The sequence below is a fragment of the Pelodiscus sinensis genome, unplaced genomic scaffold (assembly GCF_049634645.1).
Source record: "Pelodiscus sinensis isolate JC-2024 unplaced genomic scaffold, ASM4963464v1 ctg105, whole genome shotgun sequence".
Classification (NCBI taxonomy): Eukaryota; Metazoa; Chordata; order Testudines; family Trionychidae; genus Pelodiscus; species Pelodiscus sinensis.
In genome coordinates, this window is record NW_027465839.1 from 122164 (window position 1) to 142601 (window position 20438).

Consider the following 20438-nt stretch of genomic DNA (forward strand, 5'->3'; position numbering starts at 1 on the left):
GCGGAGGGGTGGTGTCTAGTGGTTAGAGCAGGGGGCTGGAGGGCAGGACTCCTGGGGTCTGTTCCCAGTCACTTCCCTCTCTGTGCCGCTCTCCCACCCCGGCAGTGGGGCGGTGCCCTGGGAGCCCCAGGGGTCGCTGTGGTACCTGCCCTGCACAAGTGCCAGGTGTCCCGGGGGAGGGGCAGAGACTGGGCACCACACGGGGTGTGGGGGTCACTGGCAGGTCTCCGGCCCGGGGGCGGCAGGGCACAGCCGGGCCCCGCGAGGTCCCTGCCCACCCAGTCAATACACAGGTGTTGGGGGGGACGGGACGGACAGGGCGTTAGTTGCTTGGGCGTTAATGGCTCTGCCCAGCTGCCGGCTTGTGCCTGGCCACGGCAGTGGGGTGGGGAGCCAGGGCCTGGAGTGGGGGGGATGAAGGGGGGAGGTTCTGCCCTGCCCCCACCAGGGGGACACTCCCCCCCGTCCTCCAAGTGCCCTGCAGCCGGGTGGGACTCTGGGCAGGGGGCGGGGCCTGTGGGCCGGGGGCGGGGCTCCGCCCGGGATTCCCCGCTGCGCTCATCCTGGCTGAGACTTTCGCTTTCCGCGGCCCAAGCTGCCGGGCCGGGTTCTGCCCGGCGACCGGTGACGCGAATGGGGCTGCGCGCAGCCCATTGGCCCGAGCGTCCCCCTCCCGGCCAATGGCTGCCGAGGGGCGGGGCCCACTATAAGTAGCGAGCCTAGCGGCTGCCACCCACAGACCACCTGGTCTCGGGATTCTAAGAGCTGCGAAGTTCGAGTTGAGCTCAGAGAGGCCCCGATCCTGGGAGCGAGGATGGTCCCGGCGCTGTTGCTCCTGCTGCTGGGCGCTGCGGCAGTGCAGGGGAACGGTGAGTGGGGGTTGCCCAGGGACGTGGGGGGCGAAATGGGGTATCATGGGGGGCTGGGACATGGGGTCTTTGCCATTCCGGGCTCTGTTCTCAGCGCCGGGGTCTGGTTCTGGCCCGGGCCGGCTCCTGTCCCCGCCTGGTCCCCAGCGCCGGAGCCATGGGGCTGGGCGCTGCCGCCCCCTCTCTTCTCCCTCCCCCCGTCCCAGGCAGGGCACCGCTGAGTCTGGCAGAGCTCGGGCAAAGCTCCTCTCCTCCCCTCCCCCCCCCCATAGCTCTGCCAGCCCTGCCAATGGCCACTCGAAGGGGCCGCCCGTGAGTGTGGGGTCGGCTCTGGCCGCAGCTCCCAGTGATGCCCGGTGCCCGGCCGCGACCCCTCACCGCCAGCGCTGCCCAGTTCATGTTGAGGCTTTGTGACCCGGCTCCTGTTGGCAGAGCCCAGGCCAGGGTGCGAATTCACCCCCTGCCCCGCCCAGCGCGGGCGTCACATGGCGGTGGGGTGCGGGGAACTCACTTTCCCTAGCCCCCAGCAGGCTCTTGGCCCTGGGTGTGATCCGTGTTTGGAGCCTGAGTCTGGCTTGGCCCTGCCCTGTGTATGGGGGGGGGGCTACCTGCAGTAGGGTGCTGAATTGAGACAGATGTGACCCCCCCCTCCATCTCTGGCCCTGTGCCCAGGCTGGGTGGACCAGGTGCCCCAAGGTCTGTGTGGGGCAGGTCTCAATCTGGGCATGAGCTGGGGCTGTCCTGGCCCCAGTCCTGCCTTCCCTGCCCTGCCCAGGGCTGTTCCCTGGCCCGTGGTTCCAAGGCTGAGCAGCCCGTGTGGGGCTGCGGGAGGCTGGGCGGTTTGAAGTGGTTTCCGGCTGCGCTTTGGTGCCCTGGTGCACTCGGGTGGGGCCGAGCTGGGGCCTGGGTCTGCACAGACAGGGGTGATCGGAGCGTGTCTGGCTTGTCAGTGACCTGAATCCAGTGCCTGGGGGGGCCTGGCAGGGCCCTTGTCACCGAGCCATGTCCACACTGCCCAGCTCAGAGCTGTGGTGCTAGAGCCTGGCCTTTGGGAAAGGGCCCTTAACCGGGGAAGGGTTGGGAGGGGCAGGCTCTGCAGAGACCCCAACAAACCCCCCTCCCTCCAGCGAGGGGCGGCAGCTTCAGCAGCAGGAGTGTGTCCCCCACCGGTAACATGCTGCCTCTCCCCCAACACTCATCACTGTCACAACTTTTGTCATGGGGGACGGAGGGGGGATTTTTTCTCAGCCGAGTGACACAAGGTTTAAGGACAGAAATGCAGGCTGTAAAGGGGCCTGGGGAGGGGCAATGGGGCTCGTGTCCATTTTGGCTGCTTCCTAATGGACAGTGAAGGCCCCAAAATGGTTTTTTCTCCCTCTTGTTTTATTCTCTCTCTGGCCTGCCCTGTGTGGCTGGGGGTCTCCTTAGAGCACTGGGGAGGGATTCTCAGCCCTCCACTAACACCCCAGAGGGGGTTGAATCTTCCCCCACGGCAGCTTTTCTCCTGCTGCCCGATGGGCTGCGTAGGGCTTTTGAAGCACTTCAGACTGGGGCGGGTAACTCGGTGAACATAAAAGCACTCATACAGGGTCAGACCAAAGGTCCAGCCAGCCTAGTGTCATGTCTGCCGACAGTGGCCAGCACCAGGTACCCCAGAGGGGTTGGACTGAAGACAATGATCAAGCGATTTGTCTCGTGTCATCCATCTCCACCCTCTGACAAACAGAGGCCAGGGACACCATTCCTTACCCAGCCTGCCTAATAGCCATTGATGGCCCCAACCTCCATGAATTTATCTAGCTCTCTTTTAAATCCTGTAATAGTCCTAGCCTTCACAGCTTCCTCTGGCAAGGAGTTCCACAGGTTAACTGTGCGCTGAGTGAAGAAAAACTTCCTTTTATTTGTTTTCAACCTGCTGCCTATTAATTTCCTTGGGTGGCCCCTAGTTCTTACATTGTGGGAATGAGTAAATCACTTTTCCTTATTCACTTTTGTGCATGTGCTTGTGGGCCCCCTGAGTCTGGTATAATAGGGGCTTACTTGGGGGTGAAAAATCCTGTTTAATTGTTGAAACATGTTTAACTGGTTAACCAATTAAGGAGGGGGTGCTCCAGCAGCGCTGGAGTGGCTCCCCCTGCCTGCAACACCCCAGGGCCCGCTGTGGACAGGGACTACTGGGGGCTCGTGTTCAGGGTGGGGATCATGGGTGAACCTTTCACGTCCCTGCCTTGTGTCAGCATAAGTGTGTCCACGTGGGGCTTTGCACCGGTGTAACTGAACCAGTGACGTGTCATCGCACTGGTGCGGCTCTCCCTGTGGGCACGGCCTAGCCAGCTCCCGATAAACCAGAGCACCCCAGTGACACAGGGACAGGTGTGTCCACATGGGCCTTTAGCAGCCCGTTGTACCTGACACTGTGACTTAGGGTCTGTCGGTGCAGCATGGCTGTTAGCGAGGCGGTTGTTGACACAGCGCTGTTACTGTCGGTGTGTGTGTGCTGTGTGTCAGCCCTTGCGCTGACAATCATCTACCCCTCTGCCCCCAGACACTGGGTTTTGCTTGGTGGGGAGAGCTTCCTGCCCAGACACACACTACCCTCCCCCCACCCTTGCCAGCATACTTTTTTAGCAGGCTGGCCAGCAGCCCAGCTCAGTTCTGGGTCCAGAGCCTACCCCTGCTGTGGCTCTGCATTTAAAGGCTGCCTGGCTCAGTTCTGGCTTGTGCTGGGTACGGGAGCTTAGACCCACCTTCATCAGGGACTGCTGCTGTCCCGTGCTGCTGCCTCTTTATCAGAGCCAGCAGAGTGGGGCAACAGGCAGCTGGTCCAGAAAGGAAGCTGGCTTTTAAACTGGCTCCCCTCATGGACCAGCTCCCGCTTGGCACCCTGTGCTGCTGCCTCTGATACACAAGTTGCCAGCACCACCCCCTGGGGTCTATAGATGGTCGACTAACCAGTAAGCATTCATGAGGTTTCTTGACTATTAATGTAACCAATATTTAGCATCCTTTGTACGTGTGTACGAACAAGGCCATGGTGTTAATGACAAAGTGTAGCCAATTGGAATAAACTTGGTAGGACCAGTCTACACACAGTGTCTGTACTGCTCAGCCCTCCTGGGTAAGCCAGCACAGCCGCTCTGTGTGCGCACACTCACGCTGGCACAGATTAGCCCCCACAGTCACCACAATGAGCTGGTGCAAAGCACGGCTGGGCTGGTGCAACAGCCCTCACACGAGGGTTGTGTGGATTAAATTTTGTTGGTAAAAAGAAATAAACAGCCATACCCCTGAGTGAAGTAGTGGTTTGAGGGCGGCATGGGATACAGCTCGAAGGGCTGGTGGCCCTTGGAACAAGTGGGCAATGGAGGCTGGGACCTGAGGCCCATCTGTGCTTGAGTGGCCCCTCAGGAGAGATTCCAATGCTGCCCAGCAGAGTGCCCACCACTAGGTCTTGTGTTTGCGCTGGTGGTGCACAGCTACACAGGCCTCAGTGCACATACAGAATTTATTCCACATGTGGATGGAAAAAAATCCACACCTGGCTGGGCAAGATGAGGGAACAGTGGCTTGGGGCAGGGTTAACTCTGTAAATGCTTCTGGGAGGGAGCTTGTGCAGAGAGCAGCAGCAGGAGGTGGGGAAGCCAGACGATGGAGAGGTAGAGGCAGCTGGGACTGAGCAGGGATCCAGGGGGCTGGCGAAGTTTCAGTCTGTAGCAAGGCAAAGTGCAGAGCCGAGGGAGGAGAGAAGGATCCGTAGCGGAGGAGTCAGCCTGACTCTGCGCTTCCTGCCAGAGACGCCCCGCAGTGTGGGGCAGAACTGGAGGGGGGCAGATGTTTGGGGTGGGGCTGACGCTGCATTGGGGCAGTGCGGCAAGAGAACTAAAGGGGAGGTAGACAATCCCAGCAGCCCCTGGCCAGAGGATCCCCTGGTACCTCTCGCACCGAGGGCATCTCTCCTGGGCAGGGAACTGCAGTCATTAGGAAGAGGCAGGTGTTGGTGGGGGATTTGATCACTAGACACACAGACAGCTGGGGGTGTGATGACTGGGAGAACCGTACGGTGACTGGCCTGCCTGGTGTGAAGCTTGTGGATCTCTCCAGACATCTAGACAGACCTGTGTGCAGTGCTGGGGAAGAGCTGGTGGTCATGGTACCTGTAGGTACCAGTGATATAGGGAAGGGCAGGAGGGAGGTGCTGGAGGCCACATTTGGGCTGCTAGGAAAGAGACTGAAATCCAGGACTGAAATGGTCTCAGTTCCATGCACAGGGCCGGGTCGGCAGGCAGAGCTGCAGGGTCTCAATGCAGGGATGAGATGATGGTGTGGGGAGAAGGGGTTTGGATCGATTGGGAACTGGGGTAAAAATCTTTTGAGCCAGAGTGCCCCGGAGAATCCCGCAGTCAGTAATTGCATGTGGAGTCCTGGGCAGTTACAAATTTTGTATCTGCATCCATATCTGCAAAACTGAACGGTGGATTTCCCCACCCACATCCATGGGCCCAGAGTCACACAGCTCTCCACAGACTGTTGGGGCTCTAATTCCATGTTCTGTTGGGGATGTAGCTGTGGGGACGTGTTCTTGACCAGGGCAGTGACTGTGAAATGCTGCAGGAGATTAGAGGGACTATAACAATAACAGACTCAGTCATTGTGGGGGGGGATTCCACCTGTCCCCATGTGCGCTGGGGACATGTCACCTCGGGACGGGAGGCAGAGAAAGTCTCTCGACACATTAGCTGACTCCTGCTGGGAGCAGCTCGTTTCAGGGTTCCCCAGGGAGGAAGCTGGTCTGGATTTTGTGGGGTGCAGGGCCTAGCCCAGGAGGGGAATGTAGCTGGGCCACTTTGTACCAGCCACACTAGAGTATTAAACATCTTTCCTTGTAGGTCATGTGCTCCAGCCCCCAAATCATTTTGGTTGCCCTCCGCTGGCCCCTCTCCAATGTGCCCACGTCCTTTGTGTAGTGGGGGGCCCAGAACTGGACACAATACTCCAGATGTGGCCTCCCCAGATCCGAATAAAGGGGAATAATGACATCTCTGGATCTGCTGGCAATGCTCCTCTTAATGCAACCTAATATGCCATTAGCCTTCTTGGCTACAAGAGTGCTGTTAGACACTCATGCGCGCACACACCATCATCTTGTTACCAGTAGTTGCTCCCCCTGACTGCACTGGTCAGGTGAGTTAGGTGGGGGAGGTGTGGAGCTGGGCTTCTGTGGATCCAGATTGATGCTCCCATGTGGACAAGACACAACCTGGGGCCCCCTGCAAGATGCCTTAGACCAGGGCTAGTCAACTGTGGAAGCCCTGGCAGCCACAGTGATACTCACCACATGTGCCAAGAGCTGCAACTTAAGTGTGGTTGCATAGACCTACAAATAGCTTCTGTTACATGGATGTGCGTGAATAGGAAGATCAAGGCAAGACTGCACTACACAACACATGTCCCATTTAAGTCAATTCTGCTGATATTAATACAATGCAACATTCACCTGGTTTCCACCCATATGGCAGCACTTTAATGGGCAATGACAGGCCAGGAATTTAACTGCTAAAATGCACAGCAACAGAAGATTATTCTGTTGACTTTTTTTTGTTTTGGTGCCCACCCTGGGCCACATGTTGGGTCCTGTGTAAACCCAACGCACTGCAGGTAGCAAAGAAATGGGCTGGCTGCATCCCATGGATGTGTTGAGTAGCCCTGCCTTAGTCTGAGAGAAGTGCCCCTCTCATCTGAAGAGGTGGACTGTGCCCACAAAAGCTCATGATCCCAGCTCCATGTGGTGTTAGTCTGTGAAGTGCTACCAGATCGTTAGTTGTTTTTTAAGTTTATTCCATACCAACTAACTCAGCTCCCCCTTGCAAATCTACCCCAGTGAGTCATCACCTGCTCATGCCCAGTCTGTGCGTTCTTGGCTGTCAGTCTGTGGCTCTGCCTTCTGGGGGGTGTCTCAGTGCTGCCACACTCCCCCTTCAGAGAGGGGGGCCCCAAACGCAGGCCCCTGCTTCTCCCAAGGCCTCCATGTGTGAGATCTTTCAGTGAGCCCATTGACAGCTCCCATTGTCCTTGGATCCGGCTTCCATCCCCATTCCAACCAGGAGATGTCTACACTGCAGGCTTCTTGTGCAAGAGTGCATCCATGCTGCCATGTGCTTTTGTGCAAGAGCGTCCATGGCAGTGTGGACACTCTTGTGCAAGAAAACTGATGGCCATTTTACCTATTGAGGGTTTCTTGCTTAAAAACCCTGTTCCCATCCACACTACCCTTTTTGCACAAGAGCTCTTGTGCAAAAAGGCTTATTCCTGGTGGGGAGAGGAATAACTCTTGTGCAAGAAGCCCCCTCTTCTGACAATTTACTGTAAGCTTTCTTGCACAAGAATGGGCTTGTAGTGTGGACGCTCTGCAAATGTTTGTGCAAGAAGCCTGCAGTGTAGACATAACCCCATTGTAGCTGCTGGGAGGTGCTGGCCTTCCACCCCTCTTTCATTCACTCCTCGTTCACCCTACAGGGCCATCTGTTCAGTAACAGGGAGATCTACAAAGACATGGCTATAATATTGTACTGCATCTTAATACAAAGTTTCTGTAGGAAAGGACTTAATGGAAAGTTCTGTGCCAATGAAGAACAGTGATAGAGATGCAGCCTTATTAGTTCTCTTTTGTTTCAGCTAGACCAGACTATGTAGCACTTTAAAGACTAACAAGATGGTTTATTAGGTGATCTGAGGAAGTGGGTCTGGCCCTTGAAAGCTCATCCCCTAATAAAGACTAACAAGATGGTTTATTAGATGATGAGCTTTCGTGGGCCAGACCCACTTCCTCAGATCAAAACCATCAAAAAAGATGGTTTAAAGTGCTACATAGCTATGCAAATGAAGGTTCCCTACCGAAGGAGGTATACCAGGCTGTGTCAATACCAGGCTGTGGGAAGATGATCCACAGCCCTATGGAAATGATTCCTGCAGAGATCTGATCCGCCCAGCGATGGGTCTGCACCCGGCCTGGGAGTCTGACGTCAGCACCTGGCAGACTGGTTGAAGCTAAAGAATAAAATGGTCAGACACACAGATGAGCATCATTTGCTGGAGCAGAGTCAAGGTGGCTTCTGTAAAGGAGAATCCTGCCTCCCCAGTCTGCTAGAGTTCTTTGAGGGGGTCAACCAGCCTGTGGACAAGGGGGACCCAGTGGAAATATTTTGTTTTCAACTTGGACTTTGACACAGCCTCTGGCAGGGTCCCTCACCAAAGGCTCTTAAACAGAGTGAGCAGCCATGGGACAAGAGGGGAAGGGCCTTTCGTGGACTGAACTGGTTACAAGGCAGAAAGCAAAGAATAGGAATCAATGGTCCATTTTCCGAGTGGAGAGGGATAACTAGTGGGGTCCCCCAAGGGTCTGTCCTGGGACCAGTCCTATTTAACTTATTTATAAATGATCTGGAGAAAGGGGAAACCAGTGCGGTGGAAAAATGGACAGATGAAACCAAACTGCTCAAGAGAGTTCAGACCAAACAGACTGCGAGGAGCTTCAGAAAGATCTCACCAAAACTAAGTGATTGGGCAGCAAAATAGCAAATGAAATGTAATGTTAATAAATGTAAAGTACAGCTGCTCCCCGAGTTACAATCACCTCCACTTACGACCATCCGCACTTATGACCACTTTGGTCATAAATGCAGATCCGAGTTACAAACAGCGCGGTTGCCATGTAACTCTATGGGATCCGAGTTATGAACACTTCAATTTACGGAGCAAGTGTTGGTCTGTAACTTGTTTGTAACTCGGGGAGTGGCTGTAATGCCCATTGGAAAGAATAACCCCAACTAGATTTCCAATGGGATGGGGTCTGAATTAGCTACAGCTACTCCAGGGAGAGATCTTGGAGTCGCTGTGGATAGTTCTCTGAACACCCACTCAGCGGCTGGCAAAAAAGCAAACAAAGTTGGGAATCATTTAAAAAGGGATAGAGATTAAGACAGAGAATATCTTGTCTCTACATAAAACCATGGGATGCCTACATCTTAAATCCTGTGTACAGATGTGGTCACCCCTCTCCAAAAAGCTCACTTGGCATTGGAAGAGGTTCAGAAAAGGGCAGCAAAAATGCTGAGGGGTTTGGAAAGGGTCCCATCTGAAGAGAGATTAAATGACTGCAATTTTTCAGCATAGAAAAGCGCAGACTAAGGGAGGATAGGATCAAGGTCTATAAAATCATGACTGGTGTGGAAAAAATAAATAAGGAAGAGTTATTTACTTCTTCCTATAATAGAGGAACTGGAGTCACCCAATTAAATTAACAGGCAGCAGGATTAAAACAAACCAAAGGAAGCTTTTTCTTCACAGCACACAGTCAACCTGTGGAACTCCTCGCCAGAGGATGTGGTGAAGACCAGGACTTTAACAGGGTTCAGAAAAGAACTAGATAGGTCCATGGAGGTTGGGTCCATCGATGGCCAGTAGCCAGGCTGGACAGGGCTGGGGTCCCTGGCCTCTGTGTGTCATTGGCTGGGAATGGGTGTTGAGGGATCAATGGATGGTTCCCTGTTCTGGTCACTCCCTCTGGGGCACCTGGTGCTGGCCACTGTGGGCAGACAGGACACGGGGCTGGACGAGCCTTTGCTCTGGCACAGCCTGACCACTTGGATGTGGTTGGAGCCGCACCCAGGATGTGGGTCCAGGCCCTGCTGCCCCAGTGACTGTAAATAGAGCAGCAGCTCCAGCCCCTCGGATCGGGCCCCTGGGCTCTGCAGGAAGCGGGGGGAGATGGACAGTGGCTGGGGCTGGCCAGGGGGATTCAAGGTCCTGGGCTGAGGGGGGGGAGAAAGGGGGGCGCTCGGTGTCCCCTTAGCTCTGCCCGGTCCCCCCAGCTCGGTGGCTGGGCAGGGCTGTTCTGCATGCTGGGTGCCGTGCACAGGGTCTCTGGGCTCTCACTGGGGACGGGGAAACAAGGCCCTGACCCTGCAGGCCCTGTGTGTCTGGTTCCTTGGGGTGGGTGGGGTGTCACACGGTGACTTTGCTGGGTCTGAGCCTCCGACACTCTGAGGGACTGATGAGCCCAGACACACCTGGGCCCTGGGTCCCCAGCTGTGTGTCCTACATCTTCTGCCCCAAGCCCCCACCCCCGTTTGCTTGCCCTGGGGGCTCCTGCAGGCCCCATGTGCTGAGCCCTCTGGCCCCCCCCCCCGCCATTGATCCCTCCCAGTTCTGTCCCCCTCCCCTGCATGGGCAGTCCTGCCCCCTTCCTGGCTTCTTGCCCCTCAGGCGCCTGCTGCTGCACCTGCCCAGGGATTGGCCAGCCCCACCCCATGCTCTGCCTCTCTCCCTTCTGCCCATCCCCCACCCCATGCCCAGCCCCGCCCCCTTCTGCTCCTCACACACACCCACCCCCTCCCTGCAGCTCTGCCCCCTTTCCTGCTCCTGTGGTGGGATCCTGCCTGCCCCAGGCCGGTGGGGGGGGGGGGGGGGGGGGAGGGAGTGTGTATGGGGGGTTGTGGTGCAGGCGTCTCTGACCCCCCCGTCTCCCCACAGGCCAGCACTCCCTGCGCTATTTCTACACGGGGGTGTCGGAGCCCGGCCCGGGGCTGCCCCAGTTCATCACGGTGGGCTCCGTGGATGACCAGCTGATCGAGCACTACGACAGCGAGCGGGGCAGGGCGGAGCTGCGTGCAGACTGGATGGCGGGCAAGGTCGACCCGCAGTACTCGGAGCGCAACACCGGGATCTACCAGGGCTGGCAGGCCACGTTCGGAGTGGATCTGGACACCCTGCGTGGGCGCTACAACCAGAGCGCGGGTGAGTGCGGGGCCGCTCCGTGTGGGGGGTGAACAGGGACCCTCGGGGGCAGAGACTATGAATGGGACTTGGGCTGCACACACGGGGCGGGTGCAGGGCTGTTGTGGGTGTGTTGAGGGGAACACTGGGCCTGACCAAGGGGGCAGGACCCTTGTAGAGGGGCTGGGAGGGGGGGGGGGCACTGTGCCTGGCAGGAGGGTTGGAGGACACAGGGCAGGGGGCCACTGGCTCACAGGTGTGGGGGGGGGGGGGGGGGAATGAATTGTTTGACATGCCCCCAGCTGCCTCTCCCACCCCCAGGGACCCCCAGCCTGGGTGGGTCACTTCCCAGCTGAGCCCCCCTCCATCCTACTACTCCCCCAGACCAGAGCCCCACCCCCAGGATCCTGCACAGAGGGGCCATGTCTGCCACTGGGACACTTCAGACCCTGTGCTGGGGGGGCTCTGAGCCTCAGGGCTCCACTCACAGACCCCAAGTGATGGGGGACCCCTATATCACCACCCCCTGCAGTGGGCAGTGTGTAGGGGGCTGAGCACCACTGACCCACACTGCAAACCCTGTGTGGGATGGGCCCTTCCAACCAGGGTGTGGGGCGGCCCCCAAAGCCAGCTCCTGATCCCCCATTGCCCAGCCCCCTCAGTCAGGCCCCTCCGCCCCCCTCCCGAAGCCTGCATGGGGCTGGACTAGCTCTAGGCCAGTGGGACCAGTGCCTGAGGTCCCACCAGAGCCCGGGTGTGAGGAGGGGCTTGGCCCAGACAGCACATCAGCCCCCTGGGTGCACTGGGAAATGGGGGGGCCCTGCTGAGCACCCCCTAGTCGCCATGGGGCAGATCCCTGCTCCTGGCCTGGCTGGCCAGTTACCGCAAGCACCTGTGAATGGGGGGGGGGGGCGCGTTGGGGGTCAGATTTCCAGGAGTCTCTTCCACGGGGGGGGGGGGGGGGGGGCAGGATCATGTTGCTGGGAGGAGCAGCTGGGACTCCTCTCCCTCGCACCCCCCCCCCATAGGGATGTAAAACCCCATGTAATTGGCAATGGGTTAAATGTGGCATTAATACCTTGGGGAACTGATTAAAATGGGGGGGGGGAGCTACTTTCACCTCCCTAACGCTGCTCCCCAGGGGCTGGACACAGGCTCACAACTGAGGCTCACAACCCCCCTGTGTGGTGGGGAGAGGGGTCACGCTGTCTCGCACAGCCTGGGGCCCAGCGTGTCTCCTTTCCAGTCAGTGTCTGTCAGCGCCAGGCCCCTGCTCCTTGCATGGAGCCAGCATCTGCCCTGGGCCAGGGCTGGGACACGTAGGGACTCCCGGCAGTGTAGCCCCAGTGTGGGGTCCAGGGAGGGGCAGGCCCATAGAGGGGTCTTGAGCCATTCTCCTGTGCGGTGCCCAAGGGGGCTGGAGCCCCTGGCCAGGTCCCGGTTGTGCCCCCCCGCCCCCCCAGAGCGTGGGACCCATAAGTGCTCAGGGCCTGGCACTGTCCCAGCAGGGCGCTGAGGGGCTGCCTGGCTCAGAGGCAGGGAGTCATGAGCTGGTCCCAGGGCTTCCCTGCCCCACACACTGGACGGTGGGTTCAAGCCTCATCCAGAGTGTCCCCGGCCCCTCCTAATAGCCAGGAGAGCCGGTTCCCTGCCTGTCCCCAGCTCTTGGGGGGGGGGGGGGGGGGCTGCCCCTGCCCCTGCCCCTGCCCCTGCCCCTGCCCCTGCCCAACTTAGCCCTGTGGCAGACACAGCAGCCGGGCCACAGCCACAGCCCTGCACGGACATCAGGACCACAGGCCCCTGGCCAACCGAATGGCCCAGAACAGGCCAGAGGATCGTCCGTTCGATGGGCCCCACCTCTTTGCCAGCGAGACTGAGGGTCTGACGCTGAGACCCTCGCACGGCCCTTGGGGCTCTCGGCAGGGACGTCCCCAACCAACACTGGCTACAGCCCTTGCCCTGCAGCCAGAGCCCTGGAGACAGGCGCACGGGCCCTGTGGCTGCAGGCCGAGACACAGGCCGCAGCGACACCTGACTTGGGCCAACCAGCCGCCTGCCTCCATCGCCGTTCAGAAGGTTTCGTTGGGGGTCCTCTAAGCTGCACCCAGCAGCCTGCAACTTACCCAGTGCCACTGGCCTTTCTACCCTCAGTGGGTGGGTGTAACATCCACGCCATGGGCCCCAGAGAGACTCACGCTAGAGGACTCCAACCCCTTTTTGTCCATTCCTCCCATAGCGCACCCCCCTCCTTTGGCCCTGGCAGGGCCCTAGGCCCCTCAGCTGGGTGCCCGCTCCCACAAAGGGAGGGACAGCAGATGCCGACCCCGCCTGGCCCCACCTCACGGTCAGGGCCCGTCCAGCAAGCTCCCGGGCCCCCAGCAAGAGTGTCGAGGGTGGACTGGAGGCCAGCCTGCCAGCTCCGCCTTTCCCCTTCAGGCCTGGCAGACATGGAACAGGCCGTCCCTGGGCATCCATCACCTCGGCCTGCTGGGCCCTGGGAACAGTGAGGAGGGGAGTGGGGGGGAGGGGGGTTAGGGCATCCCCTTCCTTTTGACACTCTGGACCTTACCCACAAATCACACTGGGCCAATCCTTTAGACTCTAACATCTAAAGGTTTATTGCTACCAGAAAGAAAAGCCTGAGAGTGAGGTTGTTAAAGTATCAGACGTTACATGCACCGAATCTCCCAGTTCTCGGTGCAGGCTCTAGCAGAGATGTTACAGCTGCTGGCTTAAAAGTCCTTGGTGCACATCCTATGCCAGGATGGGTCCACAGGTCTTCCCAGTTCATGATTCCCTGCGAGGCTGCATCTGGGGTCAGGAGCAGATCTGAAGACCAAAATGGAGGATGTCACATGGTCCCTATCTACCTCCTTCCTGGTCTCCTCTTGGCTGCAGCAGGTCACCTGGCCAGGGCCTGTCCCTGTGTCCCCTGCTGGCAGCCCCTAGGTGCCAGTCCCCATTCTTGAAGGGTGTCCTTGCCCTATCGAGGGCTGTTGTGCCAGGAGACTTGCTCATTAGCGTGTCCATAGACCGAGCTCTGCCCATCACTCAACCACATGCCAAGACGCACTCGGTACCCACACAGAGTCCGTGCTTATCACGTCACATGCAGACACTATACAGTCACATGAATAGCACAGCTGGAATCGGTAGAAAGTAAGCGTCTATTTGACACCTCACATGGCCCCCTTGTACCACCTTTGGGGCCAGCCCCTCCCCCCCAGGGGTGCAGCGGTGATCTGGCTGCTCCCCTAAAACTCAGTCACATGCCAGCGTGGTTCTGAGTTAGTTACCAAACCCCAGTTCGGCTCCGTCGATTGCCCTGGCTGGACAGTTGTTCAGACGAGGGCTGGGTGGATTTGGGTTAGCGGGGGGGTTGGCGCTCGCCCGTTGCGTCCCCGTCCCCTCCTGTTAGCGGGGCATGACAGGCTCTCGGCTCCCAGCCCCGCCCTGCCCTCTCAAAGCCCCGCGGGGACCCGCGCCCGTCATGCTGGAAGCGTCTGGGTGAGACCCACCCCCGGCGCATCGCGAACCCCCGACCCGGCGCCAGAGGGACTCGCGGCTGTTGGGATTTTGTGGTTCCCAGAGACTCAGGGGCTGGGCAGAACCAAGGGTCTTCGATACTTCACTTCAATTCAACTCCACAAGACTCATTCAGTGCGCACAAGGCGAGAGCCCCTGGGACTCAAACCAGCCGGAACCCCTGGAGCGAGGAGCCCTCCCCTTGCTGATTTCTAGCCCATGGCAGTGACTGTTCCAGAGCGCACACTTCTACACCAATCCCATCCAGCCGTTCCACATCTGGCTTTGTTTGGCACTTGCTTGTACTTCTCCGCTCCACATGTTGAGTTCCCCCCCCCCCCACCCCACCCCGGCCTTTTCTAGGCTGTTCCTAGGGTGGAGCCACAGCGCTTCTTTATGTCTACCTACTTTCCAAACTGCATTGTGTTTAAATGAACACGTGCAAACCCGTCAGCTCCCCCATTTGGTTTTGGGGCGAAGAACAATTCTTAGACCCCACTAACACCACTTCCTTGTATTTTTTAGGAGCTATAATTGACCTGATCAACACTTAATTAACTGCAGTTTTGGTAACAGAATTAAACAAGACATTCAACCTCTAATACATGATATCTGCACTAAAAGTAATAAGTCCCCATCTCCATTGCGAAAACACAACTGAAATCCATCCCCAGGGAATCTCTGTTCTCTCAATAGCAAACTCTTCCATCCACTGAGTCACTGCAATTGCCTTACCACTTCTTTCAGAATATCTTCCACAATAGGGAGAATGAGATGTTGAAGCCAGGCTTACCTTCCAAAGCTAAATACCCAAATCCACACCGGCTAGTGGAGTCTTTCTTCACTGTTATATCAGCCATTCAATTAAACATTACATGCACCATTGAGTCAGGTCCCAACATTTGAGAGAGGGCTTGTCCTGACTCCATGGTTCTTGTATGCAAAACCCATCCTCCCAGGGTGGGACATTGGGCCCATGGGGAAGCTATATAGTGATCTCCAGCCATTATTCCATACTCAGCTACACGGGTGTCTGACATGAGAATGGGAGTGGGTGGAAGGGCTGAGCCTCCAATCCAGGAGACCAACCCACAGGAATTAACACCCCTCCAAAGATGGAATGATCATTCCAAAATGCCCATTATCAATAGAGACCACTCCTCTGCCATCATCCAAGGTGAAGACATTCAGTCTTTGAGAACCGCGGCTCTCACCCAACAGGGCATCTGTGACATGAGCAAGTCTCCTACCAGGGCTGCAACTTTCATGTGAACACCATGCCAGTTTGATAACACCATTCCAGACCAATGCTTGCTCAGACATTTTAGCAGTTTTTAATAGATGGCTGAGTACAACAGGGAGGACCTAACCAACCATGTTGCTGAGTTAAGGTGAGATCTAACTTGATGAGACATGAGCCCTACTCTCCCCACAATAAACTGTCATCCCTGCCACTAACAGATTTTCAACCCAGTCCCTATTATGAGATTTGATAGCTTGGGTAATGGCATTTACAACTGATCCAGTGGCTCCTCCCCTGGTGACTACATCAATAAAACACTGGGAATATCAAACGAAAACACTTAACAGTACTGAGAGTGGCCCTCCAGGCGTCCATAGGGCAAACAGAGATTACTGTGCCCTATGCTGAGTGTCACCCTTGTATGCTTGTACTCGTGACAGGTGCACCCAAACTGGAATTCCAGTGACCCGGGCCGCTGAAGGAGTTACCAGGAGAACCATGTGAGGTCCAGTCTAGGCTGGTTCAAAGGTCCGTTTTCTATAGGCTTTCACCAGCACCTGCTCACCGGGCTGCACCTCACATGTGTCCTCGTCGCTGGCCTTTGGGTCTGGTTCAGTTTGGGGGTCCTGTGAGACACACTGAGATAATATTCAGCAAGCTGGTCACCCATGACATACAATTCCCCCGCTCCAATGCACAGATTTCCTGGCGTCCTCATCGCCCGCCCTGTCAGCATTTCAAAAGGAGATAAGGAATGTGGATTAGTAGGACTGGATCTCATAGACATGAGAGCCACTGGTAAATTGGTGACCCAGCCTTTCCCTGTAGCAGAAAACATCTGTTCGGTTAGTTTGTTTTTAATGGTTCGGTTAGCTCTTTCTACTAATCCCAAACTCTGGGGATGGTAGGGACAGTGGAATTTCTGTTTGATCCCCAGTGCCATGCATACTGTTTTCATCCCCTTCCCTGTAAAGTGGGTACCTTGGTCGCTATCAATGAAGCATGGAAATCCCCATCGGGGAATTATTTCAGTCATCAATATTTTAGCTACATCAGATGCAGTGGCCTTGGCCACTGGGAAAGCTTCTACCCACTTAGTAAAGTGACCCACGATCACCAGAACATATTCTTTCCCTCTGCACCTTAGCAGGGGTCCAATGAAATCTACTTGTAACTGTGGGAAGGGCTGTGTTGGTCTTGGCCGATGTCGCATTCTCACTTTCACTGTGGGAGCAGAATTACATTGAGCACGTTACACACCTCCTCACATAATCACGCACATTTGCATTAAGCTGAGGATGCCACCAGGTGTCCGACATCCGGTGGATCACCCTCCGTGCCCCATGTCCCAGCATGTGATATATTTGTATCATAGTTCCCATCAGCACATATTGTAACACTAATGTGTTTCCTGGGCCTCTCCAGGTGTCATCACACCGTTTGCCCCTTTATCCATCCATCACCACTTCTCTGCCCTTGGTGCAGCGTGTTGGATGTCCTGTAATTCAAAAAAGTTTGGGGTGTTTATGAGAGGCTGTGTTGCAGCGATCAATTGCATCTCTTTACCGTCCACTGCTGCTCGTTTAGCTAGTTCGTCTGCCCTTCGGTTCCCCTTACTAGGAGGGTCTGTCCCTTTTGTGGGGGCCTCACTTTTATCACTGCTAATTCGGTAGGTTTCTGCCTGGCTGCATGAAGTTTCTCCACTATCCCCCCATTCTGTATTGGGGATCCTGTACTCGTCAGGAATCCCCGATTTACCCACGAGTTAATATAATCCTGTACAACCCCAAACGCACATCTAGAATCAGGAGATATGTTCACAGCTTGACCTTCCGCAGCTTCACATGCTGCAACGAATGCCTGCAGTTCTGCTGCTTGTGTGGATGCCCCAGGCAAACTGCCGTGTGCCACCAGCTGTCCATCTTGAGTACAAACGGCCCATCCTGTGTGTCGCTTGCCATCCACATAGAAGGAAGAACCATCCACATACAGGCAAGGGGCACCAGGTATTTCAGTTTCTTTTACCAATGGAAGGCCCACGGGCTCTTCCTCAAGGCAACAATGATGCGGGTGTCCCTCACCTGGGGTAGGCGTGAGGGTGGCAGGGTTTAACGATGGCGCTCGTTGCAGATGTACCGAAGGCATTAGCAAGCTCGTTTCCCATCGAGTCCAGCTTGCCACATGGACTGCTGAGGATTTCTTCCCTGATAAAATAGCAAGGCCAGTGTGAGGTACAATATTTACATCCTGTGCACCAATCAGTGGTGTGGCCCGATTTAGGGCCATAGAAGCTCCTTCCACTGCCTGAAGGCATGGTGGCATTGCTGGATAGACAGCATCTCGTTTAGAAGAGCAGTATGCTACCGGGCGCTGTTTGTCCCCATGTGTTTGCGTTAACACTGCTGCCATATGTCCCTCACTGACATGCGTGTACAATGTAAAAGGCATTAATGGATGAGGAAGTCCCAACCCTGGGGCAGTGCTTAGCCTGTTTCAATGTGGGAAATGCCTTTTCACAGTCAAGTGTCCGTTCAATTGCCTCGTGTTCCACCAGCACCCTTCAGGAGATTAGTGAGAGGCTGGACAACCCTTGAATAATTGGGGATTTGAGTTCGGCAGAAATTGAATAGCCCCAACATTTTCCTAACTCCCCTGACCGTAGCTGGTCGTGGGCAGGCATTAATAGCCTCAGTGCGGTCAACAGTTAATCGCCTGTACCCTTTGGATATTAGGTACCCCAGATATGATACTTCCTCCTTTGCAATCTGAGCCTTTCTAGCGTTACATTTTACCCCACTGTCTGCCAAGTGCTGCAGGGTCACTTCTAAGTCTTCCATGTGCGTTTGGTGATCTGGTGAGGAGATAAGATCCTCAACATACTGTACAACACAGGAAGCCATGTCTGGCAGCTTTGCCAGCACATCAGCTAACGCTCTAGGAAACAAAGTAGGTGAGTTATGAAAACCCCGGCTTAGGCGAGTAAAAGTCTATTGCTTCCCTTTACCAGTAAATGCAAACCCAAATTGACTGTCAGGGTGCACAGGACATTTTGCTTTTCCCATGGTGAAAACATCCAAAGCATGCAGGCCTCCCACGACCACCCACTCCTGCCCCTTTCCCCAGAAGGGGAGGTTTGGGGTATTAAGCTGCAAAGACGGCAAGTCTTTTAACATGCGCCGCAAGTCAGATGGACTCATAGGAGTGTGCTCCAGGCGACTCACAGTAGCAGGGTCCCCTTCCCCTTGATTAGGATCAGGGACAGTGTGCACTCACTGGAGCCATAAAACCAGACTGATATCCCCCCATCCCACATGGAGGGTCAAAGGTGCTGAGGGACAAGATCTCTCTTCCTGCCAGGCTGTTTCTTTACAGTTTTTTGCTTCTGTTTGCAGTTTTTCTACCTCTGCTTCTAACTCTCCCACCCTTCCTTTTAGCATCTCTCGCTTTCTAACCCGCTGTTCGTAATCAACAATTAAACACATGCCAGCCACTTTGTCCTTCTCTTGCTGTCTTTTAACCCCGTACACCAACAGGCAACAGACTATGGATGTTTAGTGGGGTAGTCGTCGTGTTGGATTCCTTGTTTCAATGCCTGGTCAGACTGAGACAGGGCAGATCTTACACCAGCAACCTCACATCTGCACTGAGGACATCGTCTTCCTCTGAGAAATATTGTGGTTTATGCACAAAATCAGTGTTGCCCTCCTGTAATGGGGGTTGGTCCTTCTTTCTTTCAGTCATACAGCCAGGATATCGCAACAAGAAAACTAAGAAACTTACTGCTACAATAGTGATAAAGCACTAATCAAACACTCTTCATATTGGGGATCACTAAATCCCTTCATCTTTCCCCTTTTTTTACCTAAATATCCTCCAGTCTCAATCTTTCAATACAATTCTGTTTACAAACTAATAACAATTTGCAATGAGGAGATCTGGGCCAGCCGACACATTAACTAGAGGGACTTAGGCTATACCTGCCCCTGCACTAACTGTTGGTCCTTATGGCCTCTTTGATTTCCCACTTCAACAACACTGAGTCAGAGGAACTCACAGCTTAACCCGCCCCCACACTCAGTCCAGTGTCTTCAGACTGCAACCAAACTGTTACAAAACTGCCCCAAACCCCTTCAATTGCCCAACACCCAGCTTCACTTACTACAGAAGGCGTGAGAGTCGCCAGCCAGGGCAGGGACACGCAACCAAATGAAAAATGAACAAATCACCCTCTAGCTTGAGTGTAGCTCTTGCTCCTGAAGGAGATTCCTCACCCTGCTCGCTCGCCAAGGAACCGCTGGGATTTTGTGGTTCCCAGAGACTCAGGGGCTGGGCAGAATCAAGGGTCTTCGATACTTCACTTCAATTCAACTCCACAAGACTCATTCAGTGCGCACAAGGCGAGAGCCCCTGGGACTCAAACCAGCCGGAGCCCCTGGAGCGAGGAGCCCTCCCCTTGCTGATGTCTAGCCCATGGCAGTGACGGTTCCAGAGCGCACACTTCTACACCAATCCCATCCAGCTGTTCCACATCTGGCTTTGTTTGGCACTTGCTTGTACTTCTCCGCCCCACATGTTGAGTTCACCCCCCCCCCCCCGGCCTTTTCTAGGCTGTTCCTAGGGGGGGGCCACAGCGCTTCTTCATGCAGATCTACTTCCCAAACTGCATTGTGTTTAAATGAACACGTGCAAACCCTTCACGGCTGAGCTTACTCCTGGTGGAGTCGGCGCGTCGCCCGGCACAGGGCCCCTGGCGCACCCCCTTCGATGCCGGCAGCACCGGGCTCGGCAGAGGCCTCGTCGACTTGGAGGCGCCGGCGGCACCAGTCGCAATCCCTGGCGCCCTGCAAGATGAGGGCAGAGAGGGGCAGATCCTCATCTCGTGGTGCCCCCCCCCCCGCCCGTGCCACCAGCGAGGGACACGGCTCCTAGGCCGGTCGAGCGCCCCCAAGCGCCGTGGCCTGCGGAGGAGCCAGTGCCGGTGGGGAGGCCTCCGCCTCGGCCATGTTGGACATGGCGCGGGAGCTAATGGA

At 56.0% G+C, this 20438-nt stretch overlaps 1 protein-coding gene across 1 annotated transcript in view; it reads left to right on the forward strand.

Moving 5' to 3' along the window:
- Positions 1–720: 720 nt before the first annotated feature.
- LOC142823566 (class I histocompatibility antigen, F10 alpha chain-like) overlaps positions 721–20438 on the forward strand; it is a 30778-nt gene continuing 11060 nt past the window's right edge. Inside the window, exons 1-2 of the mRNA XM_075914805.1 lie at positions 721–869; positions 10398–10661. Coding sequence (XP_075770920.1) covers positions 815–869; positions 10398–10661 — 319 coding nt within the window. The 5' untranslated portion in view covers positions 721–814. The remainder of the gene's footprint in view (positions 870–10397; positions 10662–20438) is intronic.